The 14533-nt window shown below is 41.5% G+C and overlaps 1 protein-coding gene across 7 annotated transcripts in view; it reads right to left on the bottom strand.

The window, feature by feature from the left end:
* Positions 1 to 8486: 8486 nt before the first annotated feature.
* LOC111870699 (transmembrane GTPase Marf) overlaps positions 8487 to 14533 on the bottom strand; it is a 65940-nt gene continuing 59893 nt past the window's right edge. For all 7 annotated transcript variants that reach the window (XM_023863199.2, XM_023863226.2, XM_023863181.2 and 4 more), the window contains one exon: positions 8487 to 12194. In XM_023863199.2, coding sequence (XP_023718967.1) covers positions 11990 to 12194 — 205 coding nt within the window. In that variant the 3' untranslated portion in view covers positions 8487 to 11989. The remainder of the gene's footprint in view (positions 12195 to 14533) is intronic.

Here is a 14533-nt window from a genome sequence, read left to right as displayed (position 1 = left end):
AAAATTCATTCAGCTCCCCTACCATTCTACGCTACATACTTTAGCTACTGACAGCGTCGTAAACGACCATCAAAAAATTGTCGCAATCAGAGGTACAGGAAACCTTCGCTAATCCGGTTACAGTTACTCCGGATGTCGGATTGTCCGGATCGAAATATGAAAAAGTGAACAATGTTGTCTGTTCACAGTTGCAGGAGTTTTGTGAAAGCATGTTCGCGTTTCTTCTGTTCTAGTTGGCCTGTGTAACAAGAGACCTTGAGTGCGTCGATCCTCTCTTCAAGGAGTCCTGTCAACTTTATAAGGGCTACAAAAAAACTCCATGGCCTGTAGTCCGCAAGCGAACTATACCGATCGAGCGACCACCGCTTGTCGGCGAAGTTAGTGCCAAATTTTGTGGTCAGCTCAACGGATCCCCACGGCCGTTAATCTCGGTTTTCTAGACCGGAGCCGTTATTTCCTTGAAATAGCTCCTCAATTATTCTCCCAGGCTGAGTGGACCCCGTTCCAGCCCCACTACTTCTCAGAAAATCTGGTAGCGCCGGGAATCGAGCCCGGGACCTATGGATCTGTAGCCAGAAACTCTGACCACCAGACCACAGAGGCGGTCATTATAAGAGCTATAATTTCATAAATTATTTACGAATTGGAACAGGCCAAAGCGCCTAATACATGAAACGAAAAAAGGAAATATTTGTAAGGGGTATATGTACCAAATTTTATTAACGACAAACAATTTTGTCTGGTGACACGACCGACAGACGAAAGAACACAGAGAAATGTAGAGGCGTTTAGCATTGTCAGGAAACATCTTAATCTCAATAAGAACTGCACTAGCCTCACAGAGCCTGGCGGCTAACGACAAAACTATCCGACTTTGCAACACACTCGTTTGTTCGAAAAATAGTATGTCAATTGCTTTATTATGCATGTAATATTCTTACGAATTCGCCGACTTTCGGTGACCTCCCAGAACAGTATTTCTTTCTCGAGTAGTAACAATGTACAGGAATCAATGACTTTGTATTGTTCAGCTACACGGTCTGTTTCTTCATGACGAAAATCGATGTCTTTTCCAACGCTGAAGCTGGAGCACTTTTCAGTCTCTTACTTTATGCGTTTCCTCGCTATTATATTTTATACACTGAAACAACAGTTCATAAACACACACACAAACATGGCATGTCGCAATTTGTTGTGCCCGCATAGGGGGAATTGACTGTACTCACCCCCTATCGGACGTCGGTGGATATCACTTAACCTATGCTGTGGAAAACATGCTTCAGAGGGTCAGAAAACTCGAGTTCTCAAAACAACAACAAAAAGGGAATATATAATCAAATAAACCACTCGTACAACTTATATTCTAAGAACACATTAACCAACCAAAATAATTTAAACCAGAAGTTCTAATAAGCAATCAGTGACCCGACCACGGGCAAGTACTCACTCGCGCTGAACATGATGCACATGAAAAACACTGGCGCCATCCCAAGGTTTTCCACAAGCACACTTTGCTTTACTTGTCCGTTTCTGGCAACTGATAGAAACAGAATGCCTCCAACGGCCTGTTTTTTCCCAATTCCCTTGTTATCCATGGGATCCACCGATGTCCTCGCTATCAACTGTAAACCTCTAAACTTCTATACAATCCTACGTATATCTCTTTTCATTTCACCAGGTGACTTCTGGGTGCTAACATCACGGGCGCCAACCACGGCGACTCACAAGGGGTAATAATTCCCTTCAACACTGGAGTAGGTCTTCATATATATATACTCTACATCATCATCATTGGCACGACAGCCCTTTGTGAGCCCTGGCCTTCCTCAGGATTCCTTGCCATTCTTCTCTATTCGATGCTACATTCCTCCAGTTCTTTACACCCAAAATTCTTATGTCCTGCCACACACATTCTTCCCATCTTAACCTTGGTCTTCCCACTCTCCTATTTCCTTCTGGTTTGGTGTTAAGCATTTTCTTGATGGTTCTGTTCTCGCCGGCACGTATTATGTGTCCAGCCCATTCAAGCCTTTTCACCTTTATAAATCCAATACTGTCTACATACTCTTACAAATTCAGTCACATGCCCTTCACCATTGAAGTGAAGGATGGACCAAAGCAAAATTAAGTTTTGCTTTCTTGAATTTCTGCCCCTCCAATGCGAGATATTCTAAGGCAGAGACTGTAAAAGTTATTTCTATCTCTCTCCCTCTCGCACTGATTTCATTGTCGTGCCGACCGAACCCTGTAAGGTTGTCACTCTCTGCCATAAAAAAAACACACAAAGAAATACTTAAAAACTAAACCCTCCTAATAAGCGTCCATTATGCCAGCACAAGGCAAAACTGGACGTCGGCTAAGCAGAAATCCTATCTTGGGACACCTAACAGGGAGAGCGGGAGGACAACATCTCACAAACTAATAAAAAAATGTATCAAATACAAAGAGTGCCCAACTCGACCTTAACCTTAGCCCTGGGTCATGGTGGCTACCGCATCAAATACGGAGTTGCCTGGCACCGGGCTACTTTATCATGACCAGCCTGGGACCGGGCTTGCCCGATAAGACCATGCCGATGCTATGGCGTGCCCGATTTGCTGCAAGTACCAATTCCTTCCTCTTGTGGATGGGTCCTCAAACGCTAAAGGTTCCGCACGGCAATGTTTTGGTCTCAACGTTACGGTTTGCGCGGAGCTCCTCTTGCCACGGTCCCCGCTTCGAAGACTTCGTCGGACGGACGTAGCCATTTCCATGGAGCGTTGCAGCCTTTGACAGAATGTCACAACACTGTACCCCAAACACTTAGAGAGTCGTTACGATCACACACGGCACACACTTTATATTGCTAGACGCATGTAATTGCAACTGTCCTCTTGGAAATATGTGCCACGGACATCACCGAGTCTGTGCGACCAGTACAGTTCCTTACAGCCCGTGACGTACCGGCTGGTATCACTTCACACGCACTCGAACATAAGTCTGTTAGCTCCACAAGTGATATGTCATTAATAATCCTATTATCATGCCGTAAATATGCACTAATAATTATCTCAAATATGCAATTCAGTAGCACTGCAACCTATTATTATATTTTTTATTGCTGGTGGGGTGGGACTAAGTCCCTTGTACTGCTGCCACTTCTGGCCTATTGTACCGGCCCCAGATGATAGGTGAGGGTGGAGCAATTGGTGGAATGAAGATTGTCAGGGGAAGCCGAAGTACTCGGAGAAAACCTGCCCCAGCGCCACTTTGTCCGCCACAAATCCCACTTGACCAGACCTGGGATCGAACCCGGGGCCGCCGTGATGGGAAGCCAGCGACTAACCGCTTAAGCTATGGAGCGGCCTCACTGCAACCTAAATATTGTGTTTGTGTGTGAAATTAGCCATGCTCTATCTGTATACGAAAACTAGCATTTCTAAGGCTTCTACACCTCTTTGGATTCCCATCTGTTACTTACAAATAAAATAAAATTATAAATAATCCTATTAGGAAGGATGCGAAATATGCTTCGGTATCAAATCACTACATGAAAACTAACTTGAGTGAGACTCGTGCAGTGTTGTGTTCAGTGCTTACGTGTTCACACACCTGCTACAAGGTAAAGTAACATTTCAAACAGCTTCTAATCCTGTACAGTTCCTTTTCGTATTAAGCAGAATTAATAACTATAAAGAAATATAATTCCTGGTACTCATTTCTGTTGGAGGCTGAGTGAACCCCAGGGCCATAATGCGGCTGAAAGCATTAGGTCAATTTAAAAAAAATCCAATGACCTCATCGGGACTTGAACCCGCGACCTTCCGGCTTGTAGCATAGCCCCTCAACCAACTACGCGGCGGGCGCCTAAGGCTGACAACCTTACCGCCATCCGTGAGCCGATTGTCTAGAAAACGTGGGAGCCTCAACGTCTCGCAACCCTACGGGCCTTCACGGCCTGGTACAAGGATAACTTTACTTTTTACTTTACTTAAAGAAATATAATTATCTGGTTACTGGGTAACAATTTATCAAATGTCATTCTACCTGAAAACAAAATCACGTGAACTGTTGGAGAGGGCATGGCAGGAAGTCGTCATGAACAGCCATTTCAACAGAAACTGAATTAAATCACGAAAAAATGAACACAAGCATGTAGCACCGGACTGGGTTCGATCTTGGTAGTGTCGTCTTAGAAGACAGCAGCGTCAGTAGCGGTGCATTCGAACTTTATGCTTGTTATACCTCTGTGCATCATAAAGCTAACGGATCTAAGTTTCATGTCTGCTTGAGAACACAAAATTCGTTTCCATAACTGATATTTTTATAATAATTTACTGTTCCCTCGCAAACCGTAGTAAACAGCGTAGCTTAGGCCTTTGAGTTGTTACGCCACTGTTGCTAGAAACTGTCGGTAATACAGACGTATGGCTCCAGTGACGAAACAAGATACGTAAATCAACTTCCATCTAATAACTCTGAATTTAAGATCTGAAAAATAAATTGCTATGAACTTATAGTGCCGTAATTATTAATGCATAATGTGAAGCTTGTAATTTTTATTACTTTTTCATACGTTCACGAAAGCACCAAAACCTTTAACCAAACATGGCTGCAGATGAGTACAATCAAACCAACATATTTATATGTATATCTGTTAATAAATTACGAATCATGCAGTTTCTGGAGAGGGGGAAATTCCAAGTGACTCTAAAATGTTACAAACATATACTTATGAACTTCTAAATAAGTACACTCTTTTATAATACTCAAAATATTAAACACTTTCTTTCATAAAAAATCACCGCCGGAATTCCTTCCAACGCAATTCTTGATGCAAATCATCTCTTGCAAACTGTAATTATGCACATCTTAGCCATGATAAATGCAATTCCAAGCGAAACGGTAATACTAGAATTTATAAAACTGCTATATATAAATATAATGAACACTGAATATTCGGAAACAAGGTCACTGCGGAAAGTACCATAACCTGTTCGCCAAGCAAAGTACTTCAAAGTAGTTTCTCCACTTTTCAACACCGCATTCAATTAATCTAAATTAATATGAAGCCACAGGTACTTGCAAGTACTCTAATTAGCAAAACTCACGGTACTGCAGGCTCCTTTACCACACAAAGTATGTCGTTTATCACTGGACATGAGAGTCCCACCTTCACTCACATACGATCAGCGACCTTCTGACGTAACCGAATGACAAGTTGCGCTGAACAGGGGAGGAACAAGGGTTACTCGACACGTTTCAATCTCAGCGAAGATAAACTTACATTCAGCAGCGGTTCCCGTAAAATACTTACATATTATGTTCCAAGCCCTAAATAAAAAATAACACAGCAAATATACAGACATGCCGGTCACGGTAGCCGAGCGGTCTAAGGCATATACTGTCTTCGCTCGCTTGGAAACCGGGATCGTGGGTTCGAATCCCACTCAGGGCAAGGATGTTTAGTTTGTGTGTGTGCGTTTTTCTGTGTTTGTGTACAGGTAGAGGCCTTGCGACGAGCGAGTCCTACCGAACGTGTAAAATCTAGAAAAACCGAAGTGAACGGAGAAGTTCATGGAGGTAGCCCTAGGCCCACTGGGGCTGTAGTGCCAAGGAAAAACAAATACACAGACATCCTTAAATTTTGGGCGAAGTACCGTTTGTCTTCTAATTTAGAATTCAGTATATATGTAATTATAACATCGTCGAAATATTGTTTGTTTACGAAGCCTCACTTTTATCACAGAGTGAGGATTATGCTCTCGAGCTGAGATGTTCAAGTACAAGTGGCGACGTATTCCATTCGGCGTGTTAACTCTTACGCTCTGGGTGTGTATGACGGCATGGAGGTTATGATCCGGTCATTCTTTACCCTGTGCGTGATAAGACCCTCGGGTAAACAACCCCGCTGTACAAATTTGTTGACGCCAGGTCTTTGGATGCAGAGAAGAGGAAATGTCTGCTCTGCTGGTGATCAAACCCCGGTCGTCTGTACCCATACCCAGTTAACACCATTGACAGAGTTAATCACAGGCAATGCTGTACGAATATACAATTAAATAGTGAGAACTGGCCAGAGTAGGTAGAGTCACAGAGTAATATTCAAATATAAAGCCCAGGGGTGTTTCAATTGGTTTTTATAATTCATGAACTCCCAGTTAAACTGTTCTTATCCTTACACTTTGGACAACGATAGAGATGAGATTACTTATTGTTATGTTCGTCTTCAGAAACTGGCGGCCACTTCAAGGGAACGGGAAGAACTGCAGATGTTAGAAAACAATTTGTTCAGGAAAGCGGATCTGAGTAGAACTGAAATAAGAGGAAAGGTATCAGCTGTTATCTACGTGTAGTTATGTTAGGTTATTTATGTACAGGTTGCGATAGACTGGACATGTAGCTTGGATGAAAGGTAAACAATTACAGAATTTTGCGGGGAAATTTATTGGAAAGAGATGTGCTATATGACGTAGGAGACGAAGCGGGAAAATATAAACCCAGATCAGGGCGACATGCGTGTTAAAAGTAAAACGAGTTGGCTCAGGATCTTTTCCAGTGGCTTTGGGTCCTGCTGCCAGAACTACCGAACTCTTGTGTTTCCTTTCATTTACCGGGCACATGCACTGCGCTAAATGGCCCACCAATGCAGAAGCTTGCGCTGCGATGACCTCCAGTTGTCAGGGCCCGGGTAACTAGAGACTCAGCACGTGACTCTCGCTCCTTACTTCGGGAACTCTGCGAGATAAGTCAAGGAACACTGGTGGCTATTGTCGAATTTACTCAGTGACGAATTCCTGGCTGCACATGCCGCACGGCATAGCAGGATTGCGAGCGTTTAAATCGAAACACATGTAGCAGTGGTCGTGACCAATTTTCAGGAATAATTCCTGCCTCAACCGATTGAGGAAAACCATGTCAGGATGACAGACGTTCTGGCAGAGATTCAAACCAGCGATCTCCGTCCACTTTCTACTCAGATGGCGGAGACAGACTCCTAATCACTGTCGGAACTGCCGAGGTTCGAACCCCTCTGTGCGCCCGGCAGGCGTCAAATGGGCGCTGAGTACTCGGAGGGTTCCCTTAATATCCGTGAGGTCTCCAGTTCTAATCTTGGCCATTCTGATTCAGGCTATCGGTGTTGTTCCTCAGTCATTCGATTAGAGAGCCTTAAGTAGGCCACGACCATTCTACGTCCTCTCAAATATATCGCTCAAAGTCATGTCGCCTCCCCCCTTAGGTAATGTGAACTGTGCGAAGTTGACTGATAACTAGAGCAGGAAAATGAAACAGCATCATACACTAGTCGGGTAAAAAACATATATTCAGTTTGTAAGATTTGAGGGTTTCACGGCGGTGACTATGAAGAATGCCGTCTTCTGGGATGTGGCGCCATTTAGATTTTGTGTGAACCGAAGTTTCGAAGGTACTTATCGCCTCCATCTTCACCACCCGCAGCGCCCCATAGGGGTGGAAGGCGTAAATACAAAAGGGTGCTGTCTGGTGCCAAGGGGATTGTTCATGACACTGGTTAAATTCCACCCCAGTGGCACGCAGCCCTAGGCACGATTCCTCACACCTTGGCTTAGGTGGTTTGGGTCCTGTTGAGAATAAAACCCTCATGAACCTCCAGAACCTGAAGCGCACATTTGGGGGGACAGGGGAATCCCAGATGACCAGTGGGAGTGCAACACTAGGCAACCATGCGGTTGCAACCAGGGAAAACTGCATGAAAGGACCACCCATTGGCGGTCACAATGAGAATCACAATGCAGCCATGTGGGAGGCTCTGGTTTTAAGACACTGTTGCCCTTTGTGGGAGTTTAGCCGCCAGTCCCAGTTAGTCAGACTAATCCATACCCTGATAATGATGATGCCCAGGAGGACCACAAGGAGGTATTCCAAATCTGTCCCGACGCGCACTCTGGTCCTGGTTCATGGTGCACCCCCCACCACAGACACAGCTGTAGTTTAGACAACCTCACTGAGGATGGCGTCATTACTACCTGTAACTTCTTACCCTTACCATCCAGCCTGTAATCTGTCACTATACCAACTGAGCTATCATTTTTAAAGTGATGTCAGTCATTCATCACATTTTCAATTCCCAGAGACAAAATGAATGAGTAGTCAGAAGGAGAAAGGAAATTTCAAAATTATGAAGTGTGCTTAGAGTATCTGCATGAACACTATGAAAATCCTCACCTAGACACCTCAGCCCTGGGTTCAGTCAGCATACCTTTATGCATTACTGCAAATATACTTTCTCCATACAAATAATATTACATAGTTATTTATAAACAGATGTAAACACCAGGCCTACTATGTATGCTACTGATGATTCATGAAGTCTGACAGTGTCATGGTGGTTACTACGAAGATTACTGTCTTCTGGAACCTGTGCCTTATTCTGTTAATTTTTTTTAATATCAGGCCAGGTGTCCTGCACATTTCACCTAGTGGCCTGATATATCTATGACATTATTGGAGAAAACAAGTGAAACAGAAGATTTTGTAATACATTTAATTATTTTAACCTTAGATTAAACATGTTTTACAGAAACATGTAATTTCTACAATCAGCTGCCTGACTAGACATGGTATATAGCCAACTGACTACATATACCATAAAGCAGTGAAAGTTTATATTTATATTACAGAAATTTTAAACAGAATCTGTATAATTACTATTTACACAAATGTTCAACCAATACAAACATATCAGCAACAAACATCATGTAATTTGATCTACTAACTAAATTAATAAAACCAAACATACATTTCATTTAAGTTTATCCTACATACAACCACTGCCAACAATTTAAACTCACTCATAGAAAACTTCACAGCTTGTGCATAACACTATAAAAAATCATAACGCCATTTTACACATAAATCAACACTCCATTAAATTCATGAAGAAAGAAACTGTTTAACCTTGTAAACATCACCATATGGCTCCACATATCATAGCACCAAAGTCTGAAATCTATATGTTCCTATTACATCTCTGTAACATGTAGGTCTCTAAATCCATCTAGAAGTACTAAAGGTTATTTTTACTTTCTGGAGTAGTATTGTCAGTAATTCATGAACCATGAATCCTAGTCAAATTTATAAGTATAAAAATACTCAGCATCAGTGAAGAACATAATTCTTTTGAGTCTTCCGCTCAAAGAAAAATTAACATTACAATCCCCACTCACACAAAAAGTATTCCATTAGTTTAACTAAATGTTGTTAATGACAATCATCTACACTGTACAATAAATGTTTCAATAGCCACACCCATTATTCCTTCTTAACACCCCGATTGCAGCAGTTGTACCACTACTATCCACCCCGTTTCAAAAAATGCCAAAGACAGTACGAGTACTAGTTCAACTTTAAAACATCAGAGTAAGGGAACTGATACATCAACATAGTTCTTCAACATTCAACAAGCCAAAGCTTCTAGTATTATTGTGTTCACTGGGTCTATGTGATTATTCAAAAATACACAAAACAAATATCAAAACACTTTTATTTGACTGTTAATTCTGTCTTCCAGTTGCCCAGCTATCACCATGTCATCTATAGAGGTGTCTACATGTGTAGCACTGTGATATGCCACCTCAAGTTGATCACTGCAACTGCTTGCACAGGACCAGAACTGTAATACTTCTCTCCTCCTCTTCCTCCTCCTTCACATGTGGTTCTGTCTCTCTGCTATCAGAGGCCAAGCAACTTGGTGATGGAACATAACCTGCAGCCTAGAACTAGGTTTCTACTGTGAGACTGATGAAATTGTTGATGATTCTGAACTTCACCCACAAGCAACAGCAGTGAAGAAGGTAAATAGTTCCTGCTCAACCTCAAGTCCAAAGATGGTGGAAGAGGGCATGCAGTGGCATGTATTCCTCCCAAAAGGGAGAATGGAACGAAAACATGGCTGCAATTTCTTGACTGATAGCAAATTCAAATTTGCATCTTTCTGAAGACAGTTTTCCTACAAATATAATCCATCTGTTTCTCATCAAACAAATATTTTGATTCAAAGAGAAATAAACTTATGCAGAACACCAAATAAATAAATAAAAAACAGACAAGAAAGTACTGTAAAGCCAAACTCTGTCAGAATGTAATGGTGAAAAAGTCAGTTTGGAGAGTTATGAGAACAACTTACTCAAAATGAGGTGGAACATCTTGGGATCAATTTTTAACATCCTTTAATGACACTCAAGTATACACACAAGTCAACTGATGAAGCTGTATGTCATTTTGGGGCTAAATATACTTTCAAGTATTTATGAAAGGGAAGCTACCATAAGCAGGAAACAAAAATATCTGAGTTATGTGGGGCAAAGAGTGGCTGAATGTGTATCAAGGTGCACACTCTACAGACCCAGAATATAACACATCATTAAGTGTTTCTGACAGACTGCATGAGCCAGCAAAGAATAACGGGTACACTGGCGTACATGGACAGATGGTTCACAAGTCTCACAATTTATGACCGTTTGTGGGCACTCAGAACCAAAGCAGGAGGGAAGAGTGTTATGGCAAATAGGAAAGAAATGTCAAAACTGTATTTTTCAAAGAAAATAAGGAAGAGAGAAAAAGTTTATCTACAGATAAATCAACTCCTAGTCATAAAATTGCAAGATGTCTGTGATGTTTATGTACAAAGCACTGTTCACGAAAACACAACTGAAGCACCAGATTTGAATTGTGCACATGAAAAGCTAAAAGCCACATGTAATGCTAGACTCTAATAAGAATAGAATTTGTATCAAAAAATATGAACAGATGTCATACCATTCATTCTGACAGTCAAGTGGTAGTAAGAATAAACTGTTTCTTCTCTTCTTTGACCTTCCCATAGTAAACTCCCATATATAACATTGCAAGAAATACAAACACAACATCAAGCTCAATCAGTTTGCAAAAAGGTGGCAGAAGGCCTACTGAGTGACACAGGAAATCAAATCGCAGAATGATGCCCAGCAAGTTCTGCAGGCAGAGTATTAGGCAGAAAACCTTTTGCTCATAAGATTCCTGCAAAAGAATAAAGAGAAAAAGGCTGAGCACAGAGAACATGTAAGGAGCATGAGGACAGAGGGAAGCATCACACTGCAAAGGCAGTCAAGAGTCTTTCTATTGTGTTCTGCTGGAAATGTGATGTAAGCACTGAATTTGGCTTCAATGGGTCTCACCCCCAGACAAACCTGTCTACTTCATAGTAAATAATTTTGAAAAAGGCAGAATAATTCAAAAGGAGAAGTACCTTCTGTTATTTCTGAGCTAGACTCTACTCCAGGGAGACCAGAAAATGCAGGACTGTTTACTGCAGCTGTAGATTGCCCACATCCTAATTCTGCATCAGTTTCTTTTTAATTTGCCACATGTTTGCATTTTGTCTGCTGTTGAACCATAAAACTACAAGCTTTGACCTGTCGAACAGTGCAGGTGTTAATTGTCAACATGCTGGGTAGCTTCCTTAACTTCAATTTCAAGTTTTGTGGTAGAAGTCGTACTACTTCTGATTTCCTGGTGAGGCAAGAACCATGGTACTTGTAGTCTGGCCGGATTTCAAGCGTTAACATGAGTCGACAAGACAGCAGTTTTGTGATGTGAGAGAGGCACATGAAAAACATGGCAATCGGATCAACTTTAGGTTGAAGGATACTCAATCCTATGTTTAGATCAGAATTAACATTACAGTGGTGAGACTATCTACAGAAAGATGCTAATCAGTTCACAGTAACAGAGTGCTGATAAGAAGAAAGCTATCTTTTTTATTTTACATCCCAAGAATGCCAAATATCACCAATTCCTTCACTAGAAATTTGGAACTGTAAGCTAAGTAAATTGTAAAAATCACTGCAGATTTTATCCACTTTAACTGAACTCAGAAAATAAGTTCCCTCTTGCAACATGTGGTACTCTCCTGATAACCTAGCAACACGCCATTCAACACATGAATACAACCTCCCCTATGGCTTACTCAATGTCACACCAACCTGCCAACTCAGTTACATCGTTTCAAATATGCATCATCAAACATTTCTAGCTCTTTTGTTATGTAGTTGGCTTTATTCCGTAGAAGTCTGGCTGAATTGGCGGCCTCTTCCAGCTGCCGTATTTCCTTCTCCAGTGACTTAAGTTCTGTGTCCATGTCATTGGTAGCTTCGTCAATAAGATGACACAGCCGTGCAAATGTGCTTGACAACTCTCTGTATGAAGCAAAGTTAATTAATTAGTGTAACCAAGTGTTTCCATTCATAATCATGTACTAACACTTAAAGGCACCTGCCAGAATATTCCTCACCTTTATATTCAACTACCACTATTAATGAAGCAATTATAATCTCTAACTTATTTAATCCAGAGTTTGAATGAAGAGCACATGCATATTAACCTTTATTGGACGGGCCATTTAATTTCCGGGAGGGGCAGCTGGACAGAGTTTATTTAAATGCCCACCCTTCTACAGCAATGAAATTGTAAGCATGTTTCTAAAAATGGTGTGATTTCAACATTTTTAGGATAAACGAACGAAATGAACGCTGCTTTAATCTAGAAAGAATATAGAATCAGATATTCTAATTCACAGATTTTAATATCTGTAAAAATTTTTTACACTGATTCCAAAAAAAAAAAATCCCGAAATTCATACATTTTCTGCACCATGCGTTCTAGCAGTGTAATACATTTTCTGCACCATGCGTTTTAGCAGTGTAAGTCCTTGTGGCAACCTCACATTCAATGTTATCTCTTGCTGAAGCTTATTTATCGTATGGGACATGTCGGTATGCAGGACTGCAGGTGTCTGAAATCGCTCGCTGTGTAATATGTTAGAAAGACACAGGAGTACATTCTCGGAATATGGTGTTGCCAGATCGGTCATTCGTTCATTCATTGCAGTCAAACCATTGTGTTTGTAACGATTTTGAAACACTGCAATATAAGGTTAGCCACCCATGACATCATGTACCATGTTTGAAGCAGATATTCAGTTCAGCCAAGACGTGAATGAGATTTTTGTATGTGTGAGCTCGAGGTTATGATTCATGGCTTCTGGTCGTGGTCTAAACACAGAGAGATTCACTGCTAGAGAGCCATATAGTTCACCGTGGCCACACGACGTCGTATGGAAGATGCTGAAATTGAGAAACAGCTGTTCAATGACACAGATTCAGACTGCTAATCAACCGATTCTGAGAGTGGCGAGGAAAGTTGGAGTTCTGATTCCGTGGACAAAGGGTCATCACCTTCGTCGGCAACTTGGGGACCGCCAGACCAGTGTGGCTGGAGAGGTGTGAATAATTATTCTGGTGTAGCTGCGGGGATAAATATCACTGCAGCTCCACACGTGAATAAGGATTCCACCCCTCTCTGCATTTTCATGCTGTACTTTACGGGGATTATCCATCTGCTGGTGAAGAGACGAATAGCTACTATCACCAGTACCTAGACAGACTTGAAGATGGAACATCTCCACGGCCTGACGTAACTGAATCCAAGATGTTTCTGTTTCTAGGAATAATCATTCAAATGGGACATGACATTAGAGACACACTAAAGGACTACAGGTCGACTGCTGAACAATTTGCCATGCCTTTCTACTCTAATACAATGAAATGCGACCGTTTTCTTCACATTCTTCGTTTTCTTCATTTTGCAGACAACAGTAGAGAAACTGACAGGAATGCCGACAGTTATGACCGACTATGGAAAATTCGGACCATCTTCGACACTCTCAATGATGCATATCAAAAATATTATAACCCTTCTGAACATTTGGCCATAGACGAAATAATAGTTAAATTCAAGGGAAGAGTGGTTTTTAGACAGTACATTCCTAAGAAGCACAAACGTTTCGGAATCAAAATCTTCAAAATTTGTGATGCTGCTGGGTATACCTATGACATGAAGGTTTACTTAGGAAAAGACAGGAAACGTGCCAGCCAAGACGTGACAGCGACACATGCTACAGTTAGGGACCTACGCAGGCATATTGACGGCGTAGGTCACAAACTGTAGCATGGACAATTTCTTTTCGTCACCAGACTTGTTCGACGACCTGATGACAAAGGACATAACGTGCTGTGGGACAGTCAGACCTAATCGGAAGGGCTTGCCTGACGATTTTCGACGAAGACAATTTCGACTGAAGAAAGGTGACATTCGTGTTAGGGTGAGACGGAACTTGACAGCACTAGTTTGGAAGGACAAACGTTACGTACAAATACTGACAAACATGCACTGTCCTCCAGCAGAAGGTACTTTCCGTAATGAGCACAGAAATGCCATCAAACCATCAGTTGTTGTGGATTATAACACGCACATGGATTATAATCCATGTCACAGACCTACAAAAAAAAAATTTTTTTTTTGGTGTCTAGGATTTTAGAACTAATTTTAGTTATATTTAAGGCGCTGAATCTAAATATAAAATCAGTTTTTCTCTACCAGCTCTACTTTTTTAGATCAGCGTTTTTGTAACGTGCAGTTCTACACAAAATGTGCAGTTCTAATTGTATTTTGTGCAGTTCTAAATCTCATATGCAAG

This window comes from Cryptotermes secundus, unplaced genomic scaffold (genome assembly GCF_002891405.2).
Source record: "Cryptotermes secundus unplaced genomic scaffold, Csec_1.0 scaffold1823, whole genome shotgun sequence".
In the NCBI taxonomy this organism is placed as follows: Eukaryota; Metazoa; Arthropoda; class Insecta; order Blattodea; family Kalotermitidae; genus Cryptotermes; species Cryptotermes secundus.
Note: the sequence above shows the minus strand (reverse complement) of the source record. Positions and strands in the feature narration are given on the sequence as shown.